The 23,785-nt window shown below is 34.9% G+C and overlaps 1 protein-coding gene across 1 annotated transcript in view; it reads right to left on the reverse strand.

Annotated features, from left to right (window-relative positions):
• Positions 1-6,207: 6,207 nt before the first annotated feature.
• Positions 6,208-23,785, reverse strand: part of RIOK2 (RIO kinase 2) — a 24,636-nt gene continuing 7,058 nt past the window's right edge. The window contains exons 2-10 of the mRNA XM_019656273.1: positions 23,683-23,780; positions 22,820-22,936; positions 20,687-20,862; positions 18,399-18,487; positions 16,252-16,443; positions 13,756-13,848; positions 12,449-12,973; positions 10,842-10,938; positions 6,208-6,634 (exon numbers count right to left, since the gene is read on the reverse strand). Of these exons, the coding sequence (XP_019511818.1) occupies positions 6,470-6,634; positions 10,842-10,938; positions 12,449-12,973; positions 13,756-13,848; positions 16,252-16,443; positions 18,399-18,487; positions 20,687-20,862; positions 22,820-22,936; positions 23,683-23,780 (1,552 nt within the window). The 3' untranslated portion in view covers positions 6,208-6,469. The remainder of the gene's footprint in view (positions 6,635-10,841; positions 10,939-12,448; positions 12,974-13,755; positions 13,849-16,251; positions 16,444-18,398; positions 18,488-20,686; positions 20,863-22,819; positions 22,937-23,682; positions 23,781-23,785) is intronic.

The following is a 23,785-nucleotide window of genomic DNA, read 5'->3' on the forward strand; positions in this document are numbered from 1 at the left end:
ACCGTCGCCTCAGGGCAGCCCAGCTCCAGGTTGAGCTGTTGTTCAGCATCTTAGCTGTAGAGGGCAGTGTCACTGGCCCTCATATATGGGATCCAAACTGGGGCCCTCTGGCGTCCCAAGCCAGTTCTTAACCATCGCGCCACTCGGCCGGCCCTGCAATGTTTTTATCTGACAGAAATTGCCATATACTAGAAACGATACGTGACATGGAGCGTTGTCATGATGGAGGATGATTTATGGCACACTTTAAAATACACCTGCTCTCAACCGTAGCTCACACCCGACTGACTACATCAAACAAGTTGAAACTTGTCACGTTGCCACTTCCCATATTGAAGGCCCCTGCCTTTCCATTCGATGGCACTTGGCAGCAGCATTCACCATATCTTTTGATCACAACAGAAAGGCTCCATGTCACACATTGCTTCTGGTATGGCAATTTCTGTCAAATAAAAACAATACAGTGTGTCCTCATCCACCTTATTCACTGAAGCTGGCACCGTGTGACTCCTGGCTCTTCCCCAAAGTCAAAATGACCATGAAAGGTAAACATTTTTAATCGATTCAGGACATCAAGGCAGCCATGACAGTGCAACTGAAGACACTCATGAAAGAGGACTTCTAGAGCGGCTTCAGAAAGTGGCAAGAACGATGGGATAAGTGTGTTCAAAGTGGGGGGTTGTATTTTGAGGGGGATTAATGACAATGTGTCTTTTACTGTAATAAATTTTTTAAACATTCACTGTATTTTTTTATCACACCTCATCGTACATACACACATAATGTGTGTGTGTATTTGGGGATCCTGAATGAACTCATGTCATCTTGATTATTTTATGTAACCAATTACCCAGGCCTGTCTTGGTATTTTGGTTTCCAAAGAGAAGTAAAATTGATCCTTCAAGCAACACTTTAGAGGCAAAGGGATCACTGAGGGAGGCTTTCCTAGTTCACAGGTTAACACTTTCATGATAAACTCAGAGATATTTAAAGGTGGGAGAATTTGGGTATTCAAATTTTCCAGATTGGAGATGATACCAAGCCCTTGGGTCATTATATGAATTCGGTGAAAACTGTGGCTGGCTGACTTCCAGCATAATATATATTTTGAAAACAACAGTTAAAATTTTTTTGGTTTGTTTTTTGAGTGTATTTTGTCAGTAGCCTTTACAATATTTTCTCTTTCATAAAAATATATCTAATTATTGGTTCCTCTCCCTCTTCCTGCATTTTCTCACAAAATCCACCCCCTCCCCAGATTTCACTGTTCAGGATAATAATTTATTTTGTTTGGTGTCCAGGAAAAAAACTTCATATAATGTTGTGGCCATAAAATGATGAGAATGACCCTAAAAGAGGTGTCTGAACTCCAGCTGAGTCTTTGAGTCACTCCTCAAATACAAAGAGATGAGGTCTTCTCTAAGGGGCATGCTGAGGGATGAGGCAGTTTACATGGGCTAATTGAAGGTACCTTTTTTCTTCTTTAGATAAATCATGTTTGGAGGGGTATGAGTTGCATGGAGTATTTGAATATCTGCAACAATAATGAGCATATTAAAATGAAAATATAGACAGTGAAAAAGTTAATAATATTAGACTAAAACAAACCTAGGGAGAATGTTTGTTGGTTATAAAAAATGACTTAAACATGAGATTGCTAATGGAGATGCTAAGTTCAAGCAAGCCAGTAATTTCACAGCTCCATATATTTTAGATGAAGCTTCCTGTAAAGACTGCATCATTAGTATACTCTTAATTCAATTTAGGCTACACTTATGGATATGCTTCCATTAAGATAAAAGCTTGTGCCCATCCATTTCACACTGTAAACTATAATTTCCATTTTACTTCCTATACAGTTACCACCAGAGCACTGCACTTAGCATGCATCCTGCTGACGCAGAAGAAATATTTCTTTTCAAAATTTGTTTAAAGAAAGAGGAATAAGAAACTGCATAGAAAGGGGACCTATTTTTTCACAAACTGAATACTAGAGAAAGACTGAGTTACAGAATAATCTATTCCTCTGACCCTGTCAAGGTATCTCAGTAGCCTCAAAGAAAAAAACGAAAAAGTACCACCTGGCTCCTCTCCTACCTCTCCGTGAAACACCAGAAATATTTCACTCAGGACTTCGGTCTATTGAGACGGTTTTTTTTTCCTTTGGCCTCTGAGAAGATAAAAAGGCTTGTTATGGAGAAAACAACTTTGTTTTCTAAAAAGGAAGGAAACTTTCTGGAGGATAGGGCTCCAAACCTGGACCTGGTTAAGGGCTGTCCCCTCTCATACCGCCACAGGACCAGGAAGACAAGTCAAAGTTTGTGGACCTCAGGGACTTTGCGGAAGAGACCCCAGAGTGGATACAAAGCTCTAAGCCACCTGAGTATGATGGTTTTCCTCCCATTCACCTTCCTGATACTTAGCAATTCCATTTTTTTTCTTCTAATCACTCGCATCCTTACTCACTCTGTGACTATGGGCAAGTAATTTTACATCCAGATACTTTTATCTCATCTCTGAAAGAAAACCAACGCAAGGTAATAAAGAGTCTCTCTATAACTCTAGTATGATATAATAGGATTACATTCCAGATTGTCTTAACCTTAATACTTAGGTTGACTGGGCAACCATTTAGATCCTATTCCAGAACCCCTCCAACTCATTCTCACATTGGCATTTCCTTAGTTCTACTCCCTCTTCTCCCTTTAAAATCAAATCATTGCACCACTCAAAATCTATTGAGTTGTCGGAAAAGTCATGATGCATTTTTGCAATGAAAAACATAGAAAAAATACGTCATGACATTTTTGACAACCCAATACAATTGCTTTTTCCTAGTACATCAAGTCAAACTTCAAACAAAAAATTCAAAACCATCTTTTAGTCCCTTGCAGCACAACACCCATTTCCCAACTACAGCATAACAAGCACACTACATTAATTTCTGTCTTCTGGGTTTCTTGCATGATTATTTCCTCTTTACAAGCTCGTTTGCAGTCTTCCTATTTGACTGGATCCCTCTTTCCCAAAACAATTCACCAAATTACTCTGGTCTTCCACTTATCCACTGCCTTAGAATTCTCTCAGCACCAGATCAACAGTACCAGGCTCTTCAGTATAGTCTACTTTGTACTCTCAGGTCATTGATGTGTTTACTTGTCTCTTCAAACAGTGGAGGCTTTCAGACAACATAAATTTTATCCTAAAAAATCTGTGTACTTTCTCACGGCATCACTTCATGCAAGACCAAACACTTGGAAACCTGATGTATGCACATATATATTTTTCTTCCGAACGTAGGCCAAACTTCTTCCACAAACAGCAAACTTATAGTAAGCTGGGTTTTTCTTTTCAAGTGTTTTTTTTTTCTTTAAATGGAAGCATGTAATATTGTGACACACGTCCCAAATATTTTATTTGTATTATGAAGCATGCTCCTACTGATGGAATTAAGCCTACAAAAATCTGATTGTTGTATAAAATGTTCATTTTAATGTCATCATTTTATGATATTAAGGTAAAAGAAAAACCTACGATCTTTAAAATGTAACAGTATTAGCCTTTGTGCGTGTTGTAGGCTTTGGAGTTATTCCCACACTCCTGGTTATCACACAGCTGTTAGCTCGTGGCTATTCTGAAGTTGACCTCGTTCCCAGCCTTATACAGGTGTATATGGTTCCAGGTCATTAAGCAAATGGCCATTAACTTCATTAAGCAAAACCTGGTCAAACTAAGATATGGCCTGACCGTCTTTAGGGAGGCATTCTGAGGGATGAACAATAAAGATGGTGAGCCTTAGCCCACCCAGCGTATAGACTTTGTGCCAGGAAATACACGTACACCTCAGGTAGTCCTCTCCTGAGGATCTAATGAACTCATCTCTCCATCACGTGGAAGTGGCTTATAAACCTACGGGACATGTTGATGGTTTGATAGTTCTGTACTTCATATACTTGGTGTTTTTTGTCATCAAAGACTGTTTCCATAAAAATAACAACAAAAAAACCCCCAAACCCTATAGGGCATGAAGTTTACCACTGAGTTTAACAAGGTAACTATGTGTTTCGCCAGAAAATTTACTGAGTAGTTGACTAAAAGAATGACCATCTCGAGCTGCATGACCTTCAGGCTAGTGTCCTTTAAAGGTCTTTACGGTTCTAGGGAAGTTCAAAGACAGCCAGATGTATACTAAGGAAGACTGACGGCTATCAGCACCACCAGGTCAGCTCAAGTATAAATTGTGTATCTTGTAGCAAAAGCTTATCTAATAAATATAGCAAGTACATGATGCAAGGCTGCAAAGCATCTGTACATCTTGATATAAACGGAACACCAAAAGGATCACAGATGAAATGTCAGTGACCTTGAAAACAGAAAAGATTCCTCTGGAATCTTCCTTTTGGTAACCTTAAATCATTTGAGCAATACTTACCAAACACACAGCCTGTATCAGGCACTGCGCTGAGCTCCTTACAGGCATTATTTCATTGAATCTTCACAACAACCTCGAGACAGGCACCATTAAATATCCTCGTTTTACAAATCCAAACAGTGAGGTGAAAGAGGCGACAGAGGTACTTGAGGTTTGGGAAGTGGAAGAGCCAGGATTTAAATTTGGAATTCCCAGACTCAAAAAATGTTTTGTTAAGAATTACAATACACAGCTTAACTACATTAAGAGTATTCTTAAAATTTGGTTTTGCTCATTGTTCACTATAGGTATTTTAAAATGTGTTACATCTTGTCTCATAGGGCAAGCTAATTTCTAACTGATAGCTACTCACAAACATCTTTTAAAACTAATTGTTGTGATTGAACTTTGAATAATTTGTTTAGATTTGTGCATTTGACTACTTTGTTCTGTGATCCACAGGAAACCTTAGACTATTAAGATCTAGGTTTACTTGTATTTGCCTTCTTAGTTCCTCAAACAGTAAGTTTTTCATGTAGTAGGCACCCAAAAAACAGACTGAGTCAACTGAGTAAGGCAGAGCTGGATGAAGTTGTATAGTTTCATTCCCAATTTGCTTTTGACACTCTGAATATAAGAACATATATTCCAAAATAAACATTCTGTGGTTCTATTTAACTGTTTTCAATATTATATGTTGTTAAAATGCTTTATGGTAGACAGATTATAAAAAAATTAAGTGAATTTAAAGACACAACTAAAATTTAAAGCTATGTACTTTCAAAATTAGTATAAGTTAATTTTCAAGGGAATTGGATTTGACATTTTCTTGCATTTATATTATTAAAGTGAATTTATTGATAGGTCTTGCAAATAACCAGTAAAATTAATTATGCAAAAGTTAAAGGGAATCTCCTGTCTTTATCAATCTTGGAAAATAATTTGGTTTTCCTCTGGTAGATCATAATCACAGATACAAGTAATTTAAGGACACCCTGGTAGTAGGCTCCATAGCTCATGAGTTAGAGCACTGGTCTTGTAAGGACATCCTGTCTGGAAACTGTGGGATGACATTGCCATCTAGTGGTCATTTTCTGCTGCAGGTGATGTCCCTCAAGCACCCATCTTTACATCTCTCTGGATTACAGTCTTTGAGGGAGGAACTAATACATCTCACGTATTTTCCTTCTTTCCTTCACTAAGTACTTGTTAATGTTGAAGTGCACGTGCTGGACCCACCCAGCTATGAATAACAGAAAAAACTTCTCCACTCCTCCCTTNCCGCCGCCCCGTCTTCTACTTCTACTTAAGCCTGCCTAAAATCTAGCAACTGTAAAAATTGTGGTGGGTCTATCTCAAGTTTCTGTTCCCATGACCACATTACCAATTTAAATAGCACAAAATAAAATTATGCATTACTGGCTTATTCTTAATGGAGAATAAAAAAAAATAAATAAATGGCAGTGAATTTTTTCAGTGGTTAAATAAAGTCCAACCATTTTAAGCAGAATTTCAAAAAGATAAACATCGTTATTATAATTCTAATAGCTACACTTTACTGAATGCTTATAAAGTGCTAGGCATTATTCTAAGTGCTTTCTGTGTATTGCCTCAGGTAGTCCTCAAAGTAGTTATACATCCGATTTTAACATTAAAACCGATGTGGTGCAGGACAGAAAGAGGGAGAGAGAAATAGGACTTGCCTAAGGTGTTTTCACTAGTAAGTAGAAAGGTTGGGTTTTGAAACCAAGCAATTACCTGTTTTTGGTAGAGAACAAAAAACAACAAAAACAATATTTAGATTTTAAAAATACCCAAATATTCCTAATAAAATTTATTTCGAAAACCAGATTTCATCAGCTATATCAGGCATCAAAATTACTTGTAAAATTGGATTGCTTTAGAATTACTACAATTATTCTTTAAAAAACATGTACTGAATGAGTCAAATTTATACATGAGAGAGGATTTATTTATCTGCCTTGGACCAAAAGACTAAAGGTGGCTTAAAACGGGATCATAGCAACTTTCTGAAAAATATTCAAGGTCTTAAATATATTAGTCTCCCCAAAAGCTAGCTGCTTCCAAGCTTGATTTAATATTTTGCATGTTTTCTCTTCGTTGCTTGGTAAATATATTTGCTTCTCCTTTTTGCAATCGACGTCTGACAGCTGATTTTTGCTGTTTTGTCAATTGACGTTTCACCTTCTGTTTCACCAGTTCCTGGAAAGGTTTCATGAATTAGTATCACTGGTAATTGACTATTTTGATAAGGAGTAAACATTCAATAAAACAAAGGTTTACATTGCTAATATTTTTCAAATTTCTGTTAAGAGCTTGAATTTTAATATTCCAAATACTAACAGTCTATACAAACCAGCAAAATAAAACATCAATTTGTTATAAAATAGGAGAGATAACATACCTAACAGAAATACACATTAGAGCAAACAGTAGCGTATAATCACAATTCTTTGAAAAACAAACCACCCTTGTGCCACCTAGTGTCCATCAGGAAAACTTTAAAAAAAGCAACCCTCAAAACCAAAAAAATCAAAACCAACAAGATAAAAACTACGTGTTCTTCTGCTTCCTAGGTTAAAGTAGACATGTTAATGTAGTGGAAAATTATGTTTGAAAGTATTCACTGCATAAAAACTAGCAACTGTAAAAATCATGGTGAGTCTATTTCAAGTTTCTGTTCCCATGACCACATTACCAATTTAAATAGCAGAAAATAAAATTATGCATTACTGGTAAAAATATATCCACAATATATCCTTCGTAACTTCAGGTGTAAAAATGACCTGATGGCAGCAGTTACCCATGGAAAAGTCTTCATACAGTTTTTGGGAGATGTAGAATGCTTTCTCATAGTAAATGACCATAAATTCAAATTATTTCCTATTAGTTAGGACACAGGCTGCCAATGTCTCACGACTGCCAAGATGATTAAAAAATCTGACTATTCCGTTTCCAGTAACCTTTTCTTTCTCTGAAGCACTATAGACTGTTATTTAATTGTATATAACCTTGCACCATCCAACTTGTCTCCTAAAAAAAGATGACAAACACTGCAAGGGTTGAAGCATGAATCTCTTCTTAATATGCTCCACTCTACATGAGGCACAAAGGTGCATTTATTAAAAATATGTCAAGTTAAAAAATTAAAGAATAATGGAATTGAGAAGTAAAAGTGGGCTACAAGAACTAGTTTGCCTAACACAGTTTCCTGACTTGCATATGTATAATATAAAACTTGGGATGAGATGAGTTAAATGCAGACTGGATTATTTTATCTAGTTAAGCAGACTATATTTCAATTAACAGGCTTCAACAAGTTATCCCTCTTTACTTTAGTCTAATGATTGTCAATGGAAAAGAGGTAAGAGAAGAGAGGGGGAAACAGGGAAAGAATCAGAACTCAAGTTCCTGCAGAGGATGATACCCCCATGAGATGCAGCTCCCCAAACTTAGGAAGGCTGGCGACTTAGAAGGACCTGGTATCACAGAAGTTTCAGAAGCGAAAGCAGGGTTGGCTCAAAGTTTAAAGTGAGACTGGCCTCCAGGACCCTTCTTTACCCCAAGAAGCCAGGCAACTATCATAGTCTCCCACCCCATCAGGATACCAGAACCCTGGAGACAGCATCTCCTTAACTACAACAAAGACAACAGAGCAAATACCTTCAAAATTCTACAGGAAATTGATTTCCAAACCACAATTCTGTAAACTCCCAATCAAGTGTGAGGACAGAATAAAAAGATATTCTTAGTAATAAAAAGTCTCCCCAAAATTCACTCAAATAACTCCTGGAATCTATAATGCCAATAAAGAAATAAAGGAGGTAAGAAAAGTAGATGGAACTAGGAAAGAAGACACCGAACAAATAGGAGATGAAAAGTTCCAGGAAAACAACAGTAGAGGGTACACCATATTTAAACTAGAGGAATTCAGAGAGGCCTCCAGAATATTTTCAAGAAAAAAAACCCAATTTCTTTTCCAAATATTCTGCTTGAGTTTCCCCTTGGTTCTCCACTTCAATTGGACCTTAAGATAATCATATCAAGCTGCTAAAGAAAATAAGGAGATAATGTATTACTGTGCATCTACCTTTTCCTAATCCAGGATAATTTACAAATCCTGCAATGTAATTTCCTTCATGTTAACAAAAATGGAAGAAAAACCCCATTTGGTGTTTTTTTTTTAATGATGAAACATGAACTAAAATACTTGTATATTATCTCAGGGAGTATATAACAAAAATCAATGAAAATCATGTATGTTGTTGTTTGTTGTTTTTGATGGTAGCTGCATACATACTAAAATGAAATATACCTTAATTTTATAATTTAATTCTGTTACATATTAGAAAGAACAGGGTTCATAAATAGCAACTTTGTCAATAAACAGGGAACTAAAAAAGCTATTTTAGGAAAACAGACCTTACAATTATAATTTCAAAGAACAGAGAGAGAATCTTTTACCTTTGCACAGACCTCAAGACAACAATCATCAAATTAATGGAGGTAACAAAATAAAGTTTATTTTCTCCTGACCTTTTAAACAAAACGTGACCTCAAAGAAAACAGTGTGACCAAATTTCCAAAAGAATAGAGTTAAGATGATCAATTTGTTTCCAATTATTAGAGGGAAACCTTTTTGATAAAGCTAAGGTAGAGAGATCTTTTTTTCTCCTTAGAAAGCAAATTTGTATTTTATAATGCAATTCATTATAGGCCTGACCCATTGTAAACGTTTAAGTTCCTGCTGTTAGCAGGAAGGGAAATGTAATAACATCAAGACCTAAAGACAAGGTCAGTGCCATCATCTTTATACCAGGGGTGCCAAAAAAATGTACACATTTTAAGAGATGTTATCTATTACTTTTCAAAGTAGAATTGAATTACAGTAGCAATATGTAGTATGACGTTTGCTCAAAAGATGGCGTTAATCAAATGAATGCTAGTGCCATTCACTGTACTACAATTTCAGTTTTTTCCTTTCTCAAATAAAATGTGTATAAATTTTTCCCTCTCTATATAGAAAGGCATAAATTAGAACCTAAGAAAGTAGCATGAATTAGTAATCTCACTTTTCTTTACATTCAACTGCCAATGTAATACCACTGTAATAAGATATAAAAGCGCTTATGCTTTGAATCTTATAAATCAAAAAAAGGAGGGTAAATCTCAATAAATATAGAAAATATCAAAGCCAAGAGTGGGCAGAAAACCATGAAGTGTGAGACAGTCATATAAAAACAGGTGATAAAACTTAAAAGGATATTTTCATCTTTTAATATAATTAATAGATACTTCAAAGATTATACAGATTTAAATTTTATGTCTAGAAAACCAGTAAATTATGAGGCCATCAGAAAAGAGTATATAAAAATCAACACATTTCTAGAATTTTGGTCTGACAAGGTCTAAATGTTTCTATTATCAAGTAAAGGTCCCAGAACTGCTACAAGTGTGCTATATAAAATACAGTACTGCTATTTTTAGCTTGTTTTTGGTAATTCAGGTTTAATTTTGTAAATATCCGATGTTACCTACCACAAGACATACATTTTAACTTACTGACAATATGCCTGAACTTGAAAATGGAAGGTTCAGGGAAAAACAAAAACAAATTCTTTTCTTTTGAATTCATTTTCCACATAATTTTATTTTCTCCTTTCTACTTTCTGAAATGATTTTCTTCTTTTCCTCATTTTATCACTAAAAACTGGTTTCAATAGTATTCAACATAATACCTTTAAGCAGAAGGAAAAACTCAATAAACCAATTATGTAATTTTATTTCTCCTTAAAATCTACAAAAAAAGGAAACTCACTCTTCCTTTTGGGGTAGCTCAGAGAGAAGGCTGGCAGGCAGACAAGCTCCTCAGCGGGCGCTAGAAGATCTGTGCTCATTATCCTGTCCGGAGAATGTCTCTCATGAAACTCCTTTGGACATTGCTTAAATGTCCAACAAACACTTGAAATACCAAAAATTTAAGAACTACCTATTTTTCTCTTTTGAAATTTAAGAACAAACTAACTAGTGGTGCTGTCACTCACTGGGTAACCCTGAGCAACGTCATGTAACCTATCTGAGCCTCAATGTCCTCATTGTTAAAATGTGGGGACTAGACCATATGAGACTCTACAAAGCCCTCTTGGATCTAAATTTCTATGATTTTATCCTTCATATCCAAGCTAACTTACATGCTGTCTTTTCCCTGAAAGCTCTGATCATTTTCAGCTAAAAGTGAACTCTGTTGTATTACTAAATTTGTACTTTGTTATAATTTTATCCTGTTAACATGAGGTCCAAATGGCTGAGACTATCTTGTATATCATGTAATCCTCACAGTGCCTCAGCTCAGTAATCTGTCCACAGTAGTGATCTAATAAACATTTGTAAGTGTTGAATGGATAGTTACCGGAGGAATTGTTGAACAGCTTAACACACTACCCGCAGAAGTAACACTCAGAGTTCTTGTTCTATATTGATTCATATCTTCCATATTTTCTTCATCTCTAAAATAAAAAAAAAATCACAATTTATCTAGTTAATTTTCATAGTTAATTATGTTTAATTAATTTATATCATTCCTTACATGATAATAAAACTTAAAGACATAAAATACCTCAGAAATGTTATATTTAAAAGTTTTGTGAAGGTAAAACTACCCACAATTAAGCCAAATATATTAACAATTTTCATTTTTCAGCATTCTGATTGTCACTATCAAAATTTCAAAATGATAGAATGTTTTGGCCATAAAAATCTGTTATCACTTAGCCACAATTCATGTCTTTTTCCCCCTTCTTTCACGGGAACTATACACAAATCTGCCTCTTACAATCTAAATCCTTAGGACGCTTTCTTGCCATCTTCCCAAAGAAAAGTAGATGTAATGGAAAGAGACAGAAAAAACTGCAATAACAGAAACTGTCTAATTTGTTTTACACATTGCTCAAATGATATGAACTCTTAACAGTCAATTATTTTTCAGCAACATCTGTTATCTTATATTTCTACTTTGAAAAATAAAAATTTTGCCCAACGTGTTTAGAGAATGAGAACAAATTATTCTGTGCTTAGAAAACTGTTTAACTTACATAGATTTTCTTGTATTACTCAAAGTCGTAAGCCACTGCCACTCCTGATTCTAATTTAATTTTATGTTTATTATTCAAGTGGTAATGGCCCCAAGTCTCAAGATATGGTTACATGGCAAAGAAAAAGAATTCTTGTGTTTTGCTCACAATAAAAATGCTAACCATAAAGGCAACCATAGGATGCAGACCTAAATATGTACTGAGAAATGCCTGATAAATGTACTGCTGATTTAATTTTAATTGTCATATTACTATTTTAAAATAAATAAAACTATTTCATTAAACTATAGTTCTTTATTCTGGGTAAACTATCCCAAATCTAAAAATTAAATTTTTGATCTTTTGCTAATCTGTGGCTGATTAATACCTGCAAAAAACAATTCTTTTTTTTTTTTTTTAAGCTAAGTCATCTTGCTGCCTATTGGCAGACAAAAAACAATTCTGAAAAGAAAAATCATATAGCATTATGTAATTTCACATGAACAAAAAAGAACAGAAGGTTCAAAGTACCAGAGAAAAGTCACTGTTAAGATCTTTTATGAAGAAAGCACATTTACTGCAGATTTATTGGCCTATACATAAATTAAACATACATTAGATATGTGGTTATGAACAATTCGTCCACCTAAAAATGTGATCAATTTATCAAAAGACCTGTATTAAAGTAGCCAAATTGTATTTTAAGGCAGAATGCTTAAACTTGAATCAATATGCTGTATAGGATCTGGTGGATTGAGGAGGATAATTGGAATTTTAACAAAAGGGCTATTTGCTTTCCTTTTACACACGGTATGGCACAGAAAACAACTCACACATTGTTTGAAAAAAATACTCATTGACCAGAATGGAAGAAAGTACAGGGCTCCAGATTAAAGACAAAAATCAAACAACAGAAATCTACACCTAAAAGGCCTGCATTCTATACCTGAAAGGCATGAATTCTTTGTTGAATGAGGACAAGGCAATGAGATGAGGGCATTCATCTTCATCCTCTTCAGAGCCTGTGGGGATTCCTCCGTGACCTGTCTTACCATCTTGCCTGGTGTCATTTTCAGTTTTGTTTTTCTCTTGAGAAAACTCAGTTACAGAATTGTTTTCAACAACCTGCCCTTTTATTTCTTCTAAAGCTTGACTGAATCCAGTCATTTCCAAATTGTGTGCAGCAGCACTCCCCTCTGACAAATTGTCTTCCTGTATTTGTTCAAGGTCTCCAGGTGATCTGCAACAACAGTCAACTGATTCATCTACAGAGTTTTGTTCACTTTGATTTTCTGACCTATAAACCTTTGCTTTTTCTGATACCTCTTCGTCAGAAAGTGAGAATTCAGATCCCTCCTCTGTTTCGATACATTTATCATCTGGACCTATTGGATGAAGCAGTTCATCATCTGCCTGCATTTCCTTTGTGTAGCCACTGGCAGAAACCTCTACATCAAGAGAGTCCTCCCTCCTAGGAAACAAAAGCACGCCAAGTATTCAGAGAGGAAAAATACCATCTGGCATGGATAAATATTTATTATCCTGATAAGTTATAATTCTCAAATGTATTTAACAGCTCATATATTTGAAAGATTTTCTTTGCCTGAAATGTAATACTTGAATTACTTAAGTATACAAATGTAAAAGATATATGCTGGTTGTCATTTACGAATAAAGTAGTATCAGTGAAAAGCAATAGATACTAGTAGAAAGGTTATAGAAACTTTAGTTGACATTTACTCACTTAATAAATTAACCTTCAAAGCAGGTAAAGAGTTCTTTTAAAATATGTTAACCATCCCAAATCAGAAAATAATTATCTTAACTAAGTGTATAAAATAAATGAGAAAATATGGCTTTGAGAACGTACATATAATTAGGTTCCATGAATCAATTAAAAATAGCTCCTGTTCTAAATAAAGGAAAAACACAAATTCTGATAAACACTTGACTTGAATCCTTACAAATAGATTATTCACATAGCATCCTACATTGAATAAAATTCTTGACTTTATAAGAAACTGGGTATATTCATCCCCAAAATTCATTAACACGCCTTAATGGACCCAAAGCAGGAATATTCTAGTTTTTAAGTTTCATTTATATACTACACAGCAATGATGCTCAATAATGATATTAATGTGTCAAAGATCACAATTTGGAAAATTTTTAGATGAAAGTGTTAATTTTTAGAACTAAATAAATCAGGTATTTAACAGAGTTGTATCATTTTAAGCAATGCAGAGTACAAACCTGATATCACTAAAGACTGGATAAAGCTCACTTTCATAGCCGAAACGTTTCATGAAGAAATCTCTAATGCATTTAACATCTCTGTCAAAATACCTGCAAAAGCAAGAATCATTTTTGATATAGCCCTTGTTGCTCATTTTTCCCTTATTAGCCAATGACAATATCCTTATTATCTGATATGACACTTCTACTCCCTACATGAAAGAGAAAAGGATGTTACTCAAAAGAAAAAAAAAATACACAGTTGACAGTGTATTTGAAACACTAAAACTAAAAGGAGGGTAACTAACAAGTAATATAAGCTGTCAAAGGCATACAGTTTCTATGGTTAGAAAACTCAAGGGTTTCCCATAATGTCACAGACATACTAAGAGAAAGTGAATATGAATTTCAGAAAAGGAGGGTATGAGCCTATAATTTGGGGGCAGATTTCCACTTTTCCTCTTTAGTCTCCAGTCTGGTTATACTTCCCATCAGCTATACCCACTACGACTGGGTCAATTAGGAAAGCTGAAGATAAAAACGGATTAGTGACATATAAGAAAGTTTGACTACTGAATTACGTTTATGTACCTTTATTATCCATTAGCTGATTTGCAATAACATCCAAAAGAAATAAATAATGCTGTGGCTTATAATGATCTGGAGACACCTTAATCTGGACAGAAGAACCTCTGAATATCAGGGTCCTTTTTAGGTCACCACAAAGCAACAAGAACAGATTAATTCTCTGGGTTTCCAAATAAAGGAGAATTAAGATACAGGGTGACATGGGATTGACTATCTCCTTGAATTTTAACTAAATTATTATTTTAGAGAAAGATGAAATGGGAAGGCAATGCCACTATTCTTCACTCTTAGGGTACCCTGGGAAAAACCTCAATAAATTATTTTAAAATTATATGTTTATTTATGCATATGTCTTACCTACTACACAATAACTTCTTCAAAAACAGAAATAGGCATTATTTGTATCTTAATCTCTAGTGTCTTAGCACAACTCATTCATCATAGTACTTGCCCATAAAAGTTCAAGTTAAATCACAATGTCTTCAAGAATAATGCAGCCTTAACTTGGATGTCATAATCTGTTATCACGTCTGTCTCTAATTCTGGCAGTTCCTAGATGTTCCTTCATTGTGTGACTGTGGTATTCCATTTTAATAAAAATGGTGATTGGTCATCATCTAAAGCAGCGGTTCTCAACCTGTGGGTCGAGACCCCTTTGGGGGTTAAACAACCCTTTCACAGGGGTCGCCGGGTACTCGTATGTGGGTGTATCTGCATGTGGGCCTGGAGACAGATAGAGGAGCGGTGTCTTGGTTCCTAAGACCATCGAAAATATGTGTTTTCCGATGGTCTTAGGCGACCCCTGTGAAAGGTTGAGAACTGCTGATCTAAAGATAAACCAACCACCCAAGCGCCAGGCATTAATCTGATAGGATTGTTTTGTTGGAAATATTTTTTAAGCTTATTTTTAAATGACATTTCTTTTTTTTAGAATAAGCATAGAAATTTTCTAATAAAAATCAGGAGGAAGAACCTCTGGAACACAAACTGGTTCGAGCTCCAACTTTGCTCATAATACATTATGTAATTAATAACAGTTATCTTTGTGAAAAAGGAGAAGCTTCTCATATTATAACTTGGAACAGGAGGAGAAAAAATACTTTTAATTTGATTATGCTCAATTGCATCATGGGATACAAACAAATAAAGGAAAATATCCTGTCATATTTGAGAGCTTGGCTGGTTTAAGTGGTTAAGCAATGTGAGGAATAAGATTATCACAAAGTGATATATACACAATGATTCTGCCCTGTGTCAGGGATGAGGTTTTTATGTGAATTCTTTTCTAATAATAAAAGCTAAAAATGATATAAGAGATCACTGGTGTGGCAACTGAGTCCAGTCCAAATCCACAACTGTTATTAAGACCACCAACGTTATGGAATTGTGCTTGGTGAAGCCCTCCTGGTGACAGCCACGGGGAAGAAAGAAATGCAGAAAGACAGAGAGAGCGGGTTCCCCCACCCAGGTGCCTACTTCTTCCGAGCAGACTTTTGTTTTAAAAATTGGGCTTCCACCTGAAAGTCTGTTTGAATAAAGGGTTCCCATGGCTAAGAAAATTTTACTTTTGAAAGTCTGTCAGATTACAAGAGTAATTTAAATTGTTCTGATGGTTTATAACAGCAGGCAGTTTCTTCAGGTTTCCAATACATAGCATAAGCTTAAGGAATAGGTTTCAAAAACTGGACCAAAGTGCATTTCCCTCCCTTTAAAATACTGAGGGATAAGAAAGATTCTCTTAAGGGGAAAATCCTAGTAGTTTGATATCATTTAATAAAAAAAGCCCAAATTTTAGACCATGAACATCAGCCACTTCAAACCAGTTGACCCAAATGACAGTATTACAGTTGAAAATTACGAATAAAAAAATGATTGCATCACACATAACACACCCACATTCACAATCAATTTCAGCATGGAATATACCATTCAGCATTGGGATGAGAAGTTGAAACCATTTGTGGAAAATCAATCATGGTGATGTGGTCGTCTTTGTCTAAAATGAGATTGAATTCATTGAAATCTCCATGAATTAGCCCATGATTTGCAAGTTTGACAATTAGTTCCATCGCTTCATCATATACTGATGCAGGATCTTCAACGTGGTGTACCTGACATCTGAAAATATTTTAAGTATGAAAATAGGTTATTTGTACTCATTCATGATTTTGATGAAAGCAAGTGAGTGGGTATATATATTTCCATTTCTTGTTTCCCTAGCAGTTTTCATTCCCAGCAGCATACAGACATAACATCACCCATCTATTAAAAAAATAAAAAGCCACATCCTGCTGCGATTCTGTATCCTTTCCACTGCCACATACTTTCTTTGATCCTCTTTATAGCCAGACTCTGATACATGTACTTTTTCCAGTTTTTTCCTCCCACTCTAATGAACCCATTACAAAAAGGCTTTCTTCATCTAACTTGTTTCAATAAAATATCTCTTGTCAGACGACCAATGGCTTCCATGTTGCTAATAAATCCAAGGGTCAACTTCTGGTCTTCACCGTATTTGGTCTGTCAGTTAACGTCTTCTCCCTCCTTGATACACTTCCTTCACTTGACTCTTGGTATACCAACTCTTTAGGCTGTCTTCTTTCTACACTGATCATCCTCCTTAGTCTCTTTTGCTAGTTCTTTTCCTTCTCCCTGACCTTGAAATTTTGGAATTCCTCCAAGGTTAATCTTAATCATAGGGCCTCTTGTCTTAGTTAAAATCATTCTTAGTGATCTTGTCCAGGCTCATGGCTTTAAACACCATACAGATATACTGACTTCAATCTAGACTGCCCCAAACTCCTAGGCATCTCAAACCTGCCATATCCCAAACTGGACCTCTGATTCTGCCCAACCGCCTAACTTCAAACTGCTCTTCAGTCTTTTCCATTTTTGTAAATGTCAACTTTATCCCTCCAATTAATCTGTCATTTAGGTCCAAAGCCTGGATGTTATCCTTGACTGGCACCTTCCTTCATATCAATATCCAACCCCAAACAAATCATGTTGGCTCTTTCTGAAAAATATATCCAGAATCCGACCACTTTTCAACACCTTGGTATCTATCACTCTGATCCAAACTACCGTCATCTCTTGACTGGAATATTACAATAATCTCCTAACTTGTCTTCCTAATTCTGGCATCATCTCCTTTTAGTCTACTCTCAATATAGCAGTCAGAGTGATTCTATTAAAACATTAGTCATATCATGTCTCTTCTCATTTCAAAATCCTCCAATGGTTTCCTATCTTAATCAAAATTAAAAAAGATCCTTGTGCTAAATATCACTACAAAGGCAATACCACTTTAAAAGTACCAAATCAACCTGTTGTACACCTTAAATTAACACAATATCATGTGTCAAATATATTTCAATAAAAAAAGATTACGAAGGTCTTGCAATAGCTTACAGACCCTAAATGATCTGGTCCCCTGCTGCCTCTCTGATCTTATCACTTATAATTTCAGCTCCAGCCACACTGACATATATCCTCACTGTTCCCTGAAACGTGTGAGCATGCTCCCGTCCCAGGGCTTATACACTTGCTGTTCTCTCTGCCTGGAATGTTCTCTTAGATATCTGCATGGTTTCCCCTCACTTCTTTCAGGATTCTGCTCAAAAATCACCTATCAATGAAACTTTTCCTGGCCACCCCATGTAAAATAGCAGCCTTCTACACCCATCTCAGTCCTCCCTGCCCCCTTAACCCATTTTATTTTTATCCATAACATTTACTATCACTTGATATATATTTAGCTATTTACTGCATGTCTCCTTCCATCAGAATATAAGCTCTGTGAGGGCAGGGACTTTGTCTTGTTTACTGCTGAGCCTGGAACAGTGCTCGGCACATACTAGATTAATAATTGTTGAATGACTCACAGAGATTACAAAATATATACTGTTAGGATGAAATCCAATTTTCATTTGCCTTTGAGTCTACTGCTGTATGTTAATTTCTAACTTCCCAGAAACAATATTTCGTTTAATTAAAAAATATATATTTTTAAAAACTGAACCTTATATAATTATTTATTAGGATCCATGGTTTCAAGAATAATATATACTTACAGAGGATAGCCATTTATGAGTTCCATGACCACTGCATGGCGATTATAATCAATTGGCTTTGGAACTGGAAATTTCCTCTCATACAATGCCTAAAACATAGCAAAAGTTATAAACTAATGAAGAGGTGATTAATTTTTTAGGGAATAAAAGTAAACACATCTACCCACAACCAGAAGTAAAACATACAAAGCTTTACAAAATTACAGTTAACACATGATTATTTATGTATGGCTTATTCACAGCATAGAATTAGCTGTACATAAAAAAAAACCCAAAACAAAGTTTAAACCAGTTTATTTTTTCACCAAACATTCATTTATTGAACATAGTTATTATACACTGTGCTAGGGATATAAAAATGAGTATGAAAGAGCCTCTGCCTTTAGAATACATCCTCATTTGTTTTGTAAGTTTCTATCATTATGGGAGTGAGTGTGTTTAAAGAAAATCGAATGGAAATAAATTGTGACTTAAGAAGTACTCGGTCTTCTGGTATATTGGGATATGAAACATTCCAATAGATTAGGCATTTTAGTTTATAGAACACTGACCTTTTCATCAGGCTACAATATATGATATAAGTACCATGTGACAAACATACACACTGTTGTAGTAGTCTGAGTCAAATGTTGCTTCAGATCATCCATAAATCCAGCTTTTCTCCTGTGATTAACTTTTTCTATCTTATTGTTATTACTTCCTTCAAAATACATGTAAGATTTATGCCCTCTACCATTTGAAATGCTACCTTTCTAGGCCTTTGTCACTTAGACCTGATCACTCCACCAGTGGTTCTAGCTCTTGCCACCAAACCTAACCTTTATTCTGTGTACCAACAGCAAACTAAGATGCTTATGCCAGTGCTCAATTAAAAAAAAAAATCTACAATGGCTATAAATATTGATTTTGAACAACTTTTTCTAGTTTTTAAAACTCTCTTTAATCCAGTTAACCAATACTCTCGCCAATAAGCACTCTGGAGCGCAATCAGGACAGCTTGTGTCTATCACCTAGACACACAGGGAACACCTATATCCACATCTTTGCCCAAAGTGGCTTCTCTGCAAGTACACTGTTTTACTGCCTTTTCCTTATAGCAGAATCATATGTGTGCTTTGTAACTTTACCCAACTCCTACTCACTTCATGAAACCTCTTTCATCAACTCACTCTACAGAAGTTTCTCTAAACTTCACACATATAATTTGATTGTTAAACTGTTTTTTGTTTTATTTGTGTTTGTGTTATCTTCCTAAATTTAAGACACAGGCTGCACTGGTTCTTCCTTTGGTATCCACCCCTATACCACACCCTACCCCAGTACTTAATACAGTGGTAGGCACACAGCTGATATTCAATATATTCTTATTATTATAACAGGGTTGGTTTTAAAAGGCCGTCTACTTCCTACCTTCTTTGCACTGGAAATAAACTATAATACTTCTCACTCTCCAAAGATTATCTGCTTGGCTTAATTTATTTTTTTTCCCAATGCAAGCTGATTTTAAGCATGCATTGGCACATATAATATTATATAAGCATACAATAACCTCGACTATTGTAGTGGTCTAGCCCTTGTGCCAAGCTATAGCTCAATTTTACCTTATTCTCTGTTAGGAAAATATCAATGTATTTAAGAAGCATATTTAAGCACAACCAAGTTCTATTTTTATACCTTCAATAAATACCCCGAGAAAATACCTAATACAGTTTTGGAAATATGTGTAATGTTTCCTACCAAACTGCCTACTTACTGATTGACCATTATAGGATATAAACCATTAGTTTAAGATCAGAAGATATTCGATTATTAAATATATTTAATAAATCTATATTGAACTTAATTTTAAAGGTAAAAGTTAAAAAACTAATGATTTTTACTATTTGTAATATACATACAAATCTTTAAATTGACAGTTATTCTATTATGTGAAATAAAAAATACCAGTGAACTTATCTGAGACACTAAGGATTCTACAGATGATAACTATCTAGTGTTCTCAATTACAGCTTAGATATATATTCACACATTTGTGAGGCAATTACATCGTGATTTCAGGCTACTCTACCTTGTTAATACTGTAGATTATACATTTTAACAGTTAAAAATATCCTCCCAAAGATGGAAATCACCAGAAAAACAAATAACAGAAATGAATCAATAGAGATAAAAATCACTGTAAGGACTGGGACTGGAAGTAGGGGGGTGTGGGGGCACCAGACTGATGCTTGTCACTACAGCCTTTCAGCTACATTATTGGTTAAAAAATGAAAAAAAAATTAAAATACCTTCATATAGGCAAATTCTTTCATGGCAGAGAGACGAGATAAATAAAGCCAAGACATGTTATGCCTGTGTTTATGGTAATCTCGCTTGTTTTTCAGATTTCGAAAAGAGGTTCTTCCCAGTCTGTGAAGCTTTAATGCAAATTGCTGACCTTCTCCATTTGCAACAATATAAATATCTAGAGCCGAGATTTAAAAAATATTATTATACTTCTTTGCCAATAAGTTGAAGCAATTCTAATTATCTAACTTTGTCTCATTTTATTTGTATCAAAATTTATCTTTCTTCATAACCAGGAATACTTACCATTTAGCAAAATTATTTCATTATAATCCAAAATAATAAGATGATGTATTAATATCTACTACAAAATAAAACAATGATGCAATGTGTCAAGGTTGTTGCTTCCAAAGATACTCAATGATCAAGTTAATTTAAGGAATAAACATCTAATTATTCCTTAGTGCCCTGTATGTATAAGAAATGATTTAATAATCTTCCTTTTCAACATAAAGTTCAATTCTTAATTGCTTCAATGAATAATGCTCAGTTGTTAGACTATAATCCTATAATCGGAATGGAGCAGATCATCCCATTAAGTATTTCAACTATTAAACAAGTTGCTATTTGTAATATTGACATTTAGAAAGTTTTAAGTATTCATGAGAAAGTTTATTACATTCCTATAAAGAAAAAGCCTCTTTCTTATACTGGTGGGATTATAAACTGGTGCAAACTTTCTGGAGAGAAATTTGGTTACATAAAAATTTTAAGTATACATAACTTTTGCCCTAATAATTCAATTATTAAGAATGTATTTATAAATTTATTTGCACAGAGATGCCTGTACAAGAGTGTTAACCACGTTACTTACAAAAAAAGACTGGAAATAACTTAAATGCCCATAACAACTGGGACTGGTAAAATCAATTAGCGAGCAGCCATACAAGGTGATACTCCAACTATGAGAAAGCCCTATCTGCTGATATGAAATGATATCAAGGTGCAGAACAGTAAGTGCTGTTTGCTTTCACCTGTGATTAAAAAGATATGTGAATGGACATACATCTATCCTTAGTACATATTTATATTTACATAGAATGTTTTTAGAAAGCTATGTAAGACATTAATATACTGCAATAGCTTTGGGAAATAACAACAGGAGATTGAGACCTGGGTTAGAAGTATGATTTACTTTCTATAGTATTCTCTTTTGTATTATTTATTGTTTTGTATGCAATGAAGTTCTTAACAAGGAAAAAGTTACTACTGTTTAGATTGAAGACAATAGGACATAATTAAGAGCAAGTTTATTCAAAAGGTGCTTCATGATCTCATTTTATACGTTTTACACACACACACACACACACACACACACACACACACACGCACACACTGCTGTATTTAGCATGCTTGTATTACTTATTAAATATGCACCGTAATCTGGATATTAATACAGAAGACATACAAGCCATCTGAAGTACATAGCAACCTCCTTTGGAGTGGGCTTCCTAATAATTATTTTACTTCCAACTTTAATTTTGCTTCTTCTGTTTAGATAAATAATGTAACTATATAAATTACATAGGATAGAAAGCAGTGTATAACCTCTTATATCATGGTATAAAGAAAATCATTCCCTGTTCTTCATTTCTCCTTGTCTTCCACATAGAAAATAAATACATAGATATTTGTTCAACGCTATTTTAGAATGCTTTTTTCTGTCTTCCACACATACCTAACTTTGCCTTCTTGATTATCTTGCTGTGAAGAAAACAATGTTTGTGGTTTGTAGATATTCACTATCTTCTAGTACTTCCTTGTGTCACATATTTTTAACTATTAAAAATGTCCAATTTACCAAAAATAAAAGAAGTGCAAACAAAATATTTGCCAAAGATTTCAGTTATTAGAGGAAAACTAATTCTTGGTATACTTAATTTTCAGTGATAGACATGACAAAACAATAAGCTACTACACTAAAGGTAATTTCATAATCTGTATTGTTTCTAAACAATTTTCCAATTTACTGTGTAGTTGGAAAAAATAAAAAAACATAAAGGTGAATACTTTCTCAAAGAGCATATAAAACTAAAAGCAAAGAAAACGTGTTCAATAGTACCGTTAGCACTTACCAGATTCTTTGCCAACACCCATCTGGTTTCCAACAGACTCAACTACCTGTCTAGAAGAAAGTGCTTTCAAAGCTAGGTAATCATAGCCTGCGTTTGTCAACCGATAGCCCTGGACAGCTAAGACAAAGGCAAATGAGAAAGACCATATTTTAGTTACATTGTACCACCAAGTCACATCAGTGCAAGTTATGGGAAGAATTGAGACATGGGAAGTCTTAGCTGGAAAAAGATTAGCTATCCAGATTTATAAGTTTGGCATTTCTTCCTATAATTTTTATTTCTTCTCTAGAACAGTGTTACTCAAAGTGTGATCCACAGGCTTAACATCAGTCTGTTTGCTACTAGTCTGTGACAAGATACAGAAATTGAAACGAAGTGGCTACATTAAAATTTTTTTATATCCATTTGACCAAGTTATGGTATGTCTTCAACTCTTAATAAGGGATTTGGCCTATATTTCATCAGTTAATTTCATTTTTCTAGAAATCACTTTATTATTTTATAATAAAGTATGGATCTAGGTAGTTGAAAGAAAGAAACTCATCCCTCAACACAAATGATTTGAGCAGCAATGTCTTGTGGCAGATTGCATTTTCCAAAGATGGCACCATCAGTATCTCTATCCTGCTTGCTCTTATCCAGCTGGGTTTGCTAATCCCCTATCAGGAGGTGCAGATTCTTTTCCACCCGCTTTGATCTGGATGGGCACTGTGATTCTTCTAACCAGTGGTAGAAGTATGCGGTGTCATTTCTAGGGCTAGTGTTTTTCTGGTCTGGCAACTTCCACTTCCTGCCTTTTGGGATGTCTCCTCTGGGGGAAGCCACTTACATGAAAAATCACAAATGGTACCTCAAATACTTACTTTTGGTACGCTCCCAAGCTATGAGTTTATGCTTCACTAATTCTCTTAAAACTTTATTACAGCCACCATGTTTAAGGCTGGCTATCGAAGCAACCAAACTGCA

Source organism: Hipposideros armiger, unplaced genomic scaffold, assembly GCF_001890085.2.
Source record: "Hipposideros armiger isolate ML-2016 unplaced genomic scaffold, ASM189008v1 scaffold_257, whole genome shotgun sequence".
NCBI classification, from domain to species: Eukaryota; Metazoa; Chordata; class Mammalia; order Chiroptera; family Hipposideridae; genus Hipposideros; species Hipposideros armiger.